The sequence below is a fragment of the Orycteropus afer genome, unplaced genomic scaffold, assembly GCF_000298275.1.
Source record: "Orycteropus afer afer isolate SDZICR_OR568_19922 unplaced genomic scaffold, OryAfe1.0 scaffold00539, whole genome shotgun sequence".
Lineage (NCBI taxonomy): Eukaryota > Metazoa > Chordata > Mammalia > Tubulidentata > Orycteropodidae > Orycteropus > Orycteropus afer.
This window is the reverse complement of record NW_006922126.1, coordinates 1270756-1274370: the sequence shown is the minus strand read 5'-3', so window position 1 is coordinate 1274370 and position 3615 is coordinate 1270756. Positions and strand designations below refer to the sequence as shown.

General features: G+C 61.2%; 1 protein-coding gene across 1 annotated transcript in view; it reads left to right on the top strand.

Annotated features, from left to right (window-relative positions):
* Positions 1-3615, top strand: part of CTBP1 (C-terminal binding protein 1) — a 77153-nt gene that overhangs the window by 71933 nt on the left and 1605 nt on the right. The window contains exons 9-10 of the mRNA XM_007955780.2: positions 506-720; positions 2824-2954. Coding sequence (XP_007953971.2) covers positions 506-720; positions 2824-2954 — 346 coding nt within the window. The remainder of the gene's footprint in view (positions 1-505; positions 721-2823; positions 2955-3615) is intronic.

Here is a 3615-nt window from a genome sequence, read left to right as displayed (position 1 = left end):
TCCGTTTGGGGCACAGGGCCCGTGTTCCAACCAGCTCCGTTTGGGGCACAGGGCCCGTGTTCCCAGCTCCGTTTGGGGCACAGGGCCCGTGTTCCCAGCTCCGTTTGGGACACCAGGGCCCGTGTTCCCAGCTCTGCTGGGGGCGCTGGGGCCCCTGTTCCTGGCTCTGCTGGAGGCACCGAATCTCTGGGTCCCAGGCCTCAGGTGCCCCCCTGCCGCCGAGGCCTGGGCTGGGAGGGTGCTGTCCCGGGTCAGGTAGCACTTAGGCTCCAGGTCTTCACCCTGAGACTCACCCCCAAGCCCCCAGTCACCTACCCCAGTGGGGAGAACAGTGCCACTCAACGTCTCAGAACAGAGGCCCCAAGGACTGAGGGGCGTTTCACCTGTGACCACAGCACTGTGGGGGCCTGGTGTCACCCCTTGGGCAGACGGGAAAGCAGGCTCAGAGGAGGCTGTGTGGGCTGCAGGCCCGGGCAGCCGTGTGACCGTGTGTGGGCCTCCTCAGGTCGTGTGGGGCAGGCGGTGGCCCTGCGGGCCAAGGCCTTCGGCTTCAACGTGCTCTTCTATGACCCGTACCTCTCGGATGGCATCGAGCGGGCCCTTGGGCTGCAGCGCGTGAGCACCTTGCAGGACCTGCTCTTCCACAGCGACTGTGTGACTCTGCATTGCGGCCTCAATGAACACAACCACCACCTCATCAACGACTTTACCGTCAAGCAGGTGGGCACAGGTCGGGGGCTGCAGACAGAGCCTTCCTTCCGACTCCAGCCATGGCAGGAGGCAGCTCTGTGCAAGGTGGGGGGCAGCTGTCCCAGCCAGATCCCAGGGCCACATCTGGGGGGGCCTGATTCCCCTTTCCGGCCACCACCGGTCAGCCCTGAGCAGGACGAAGTTCGGGGTTGGCGCCACCTCTCTGCTGTCCCCTGGTGTCCAAAGCAGCTGATGACAGCTGAGGGCCTGCCTGACCCCCTTTGTGGGAGGCTCTGCACGGACACCTTCTTTTGGTTTCTGAGTTCTGTTCCAGACCCCAGAATGCTCTTTTGGTGGTCTTCCACACTTTAAATGCCAAGTTCTCACCAAGGCCTTGTCTTGCAAGCGTTGTATTTGTGAAGGGTGACAAGCAAACCTCCGGTGTCTTCTTCGGGGGCTGCGTCCACTCTTGAATGTTTACACTGTTAAGGTTAAGACTTTAAACCCACAGCTGTAAACAGTGTAGTGAAAGAGGGGCTGAAGACAGTCATGCCGCTAGGGGCAGGAGCCAGAGGGAGGGTGGCCTCCTCCAGCTCTGATCTTTCAGATGTGTATGTGTGTTCATATTTGCATATTTTTATATGCACGCACATGTTGACATGTGTGAGTGTGCATATTTGTATGCATATACAGATGCACTTGTGTGCACACATGGGTTGCGTGTGCACGTTTGTGTGTCTGCATGCACAATTGTGTGGAGGAGCTTGTGGGCACACAGTTGGCTATGTGTACATGTTTGCACCTATGTACACATCTGTGTTACATGTGAGCATGCATGTGCATGTTGTGTGTGTGTTGCCATGCCCACCTGCACGTGTGTTTACTCGTGTGTGTGTTTGTGCACTGCATACTGGGCATGCACATATTTATGCATGTTGGTGCAAATGCACACTCATTCATATGTGTGCATATGTGCGTGTTGCATACATGCATCTCCACAAGTATGTATCTGTGTGAATGTGTTCTTGTGCGTGTGTGTGCATGCATCCGTGTAGTGTGTGTGCATGCCTGTTCCTTTTGCTCCAGGCCCTTGCACACTGCATGGGAGACGAGGTAGGGTGCCTGCCACCACATTGGGCTGACAGTGGGCTAGGGACTTCATAGCAGAGTGTGGTGTGGTTGTGGCTGAGGCGGTACTGTTCCCAGGAGCTGTGGGTGTGTGATAGTGGCCAGTGAGCGCTGACGAGGATGAGCTGTCTTCCCCAGAAAGCCGTGGCTGGCAGCTCTGCTGGTGGCCTTCATAGGAACAGAAGGGCGGGCACAGAAACCCTTCCTGTGACATGAGGGCTTTTGGTATCAGACCAACTCTGAGGCCTCTAGCAAAAATAGAGGACAAACAAACGTGTTGGACTCAGACTGTTTGAGCCACACCCCAGAATTGGGGCCAGTTCTCTGAGTCATAGCATGGAGACCCTCAGAGCTCACGTTGGGGCTTCTCGCCCCTGGGGCTCCAGGGTGTGCAGTGAGGTTCCGACCCACCTAACAAGGGAAGCCCTGCGGAGGGAGACTGAGGAATGAGCGGCCCCCACCCCCATCCCCACCCCCTGGCCTGGGTGTCCATGAACCTGGACATCTGTGGGTTGAGACCCCAGCCACGGTGGCCAAGCTCTTAGCACTGGTCCACCCCAGGCTGCCCTGCAGGCACTGCATGCAGAGATGGGGGCTGGGTGCAGAGCCCGGAACAGGAACAGGAGCAGGAGCCAGTGAGGCGCTCTGGGTGGCCTGTGCCCGCTGATCTCCTCCAGCCGGGACTGTGGCAGGGCCTGGGGCCTGGCGCCTAAGCCCTTGGCAGCCCAGGGGCATTCAGTCCTGGTGTTCTTGAAAGCCAGCCAGGGGCCTTGAGTGGGAAAGGGGAGGCTGAGGGGGCTGTCCCCATGGCTGGCCCTGCCAGAAGGGCCCAGCCTGTGCTGCCCTGAACCCCTAGGGGGCGCTCTGCCACTGCCCTGTTGTGGCTGCCACCTGGGCTGGCCCTGGTGGGTCGGAGAGGACCGGGCCTGGCGAGGCGCGGGGGGAGGTTTCCTGAGGGGCACAGGACCCGTCCGAATCGCTCTTTCCTTGCATCCTGTGCTCCAGATGAGACAGGGGGCGTTCCTGGTGAACACGGCTCGAGGCGGCCTGGTGGACGAGAAGGCACTGGCGCAGGCCCTGAAGGAGGGCCGGATACGCGGCGCGGCCCTGGATGTGCACGAGTCGGAGCCCTTCAGGTGCGACCCCGGTGCTGCCCCTCCCGCTGGGGTCTCCAGGGGCCCTGCCTTGGGCCGCCAAGGGCTGAGGATGCGGCCTGCCAGGCTTCATACCCAGCCTGCTGGCCAGTCTCGGCGGTGGCCAGTGCCGTGGGTGAGGACGCCCTTCAGCCCCCTGCACCGGGCATCCTGGGAGCCAAACTGGTGGGTCTCCTGAGGTCCTTGTGGCCGCACTCCATCCTGATGCCCGCCCAGGGCAGGCCACCCTGAGCAGCCCCCGGGTGGCAGACACGCCCCAGGCATCTTGGGGCCCCTCCTTCGTCACTTAGCTCCGTAGCAGTCCGTTTCCCTGTCCATCACTTCCCGTGGGCACCAGCCCAGGGCTGGAGAGGAAGCCCCCATGAAAGAGCCGGCAGAGTCTGGAGCAGTGGGTAGCCACGGGGGGCAGCTCAGGGTCAAACGTCACAGCCCTTGGGATTGTGGAGGGTCCACCCCTTACATAGGGAGGGCCCAGGCCCACCTTATCCACCTGGGGGCTCAGGGACCCCCATCACCCTGCTGTTGGCCTCCCATGGGCAGGTTGGCATCTCATGGCCCAGACCTTGTGGTCTGCCGGCCTGCTAGGCTCAGGTCAAGTTCGGGGGGCAGGAACACTTAAAGCCAGACATGTCCCCGACCCCAG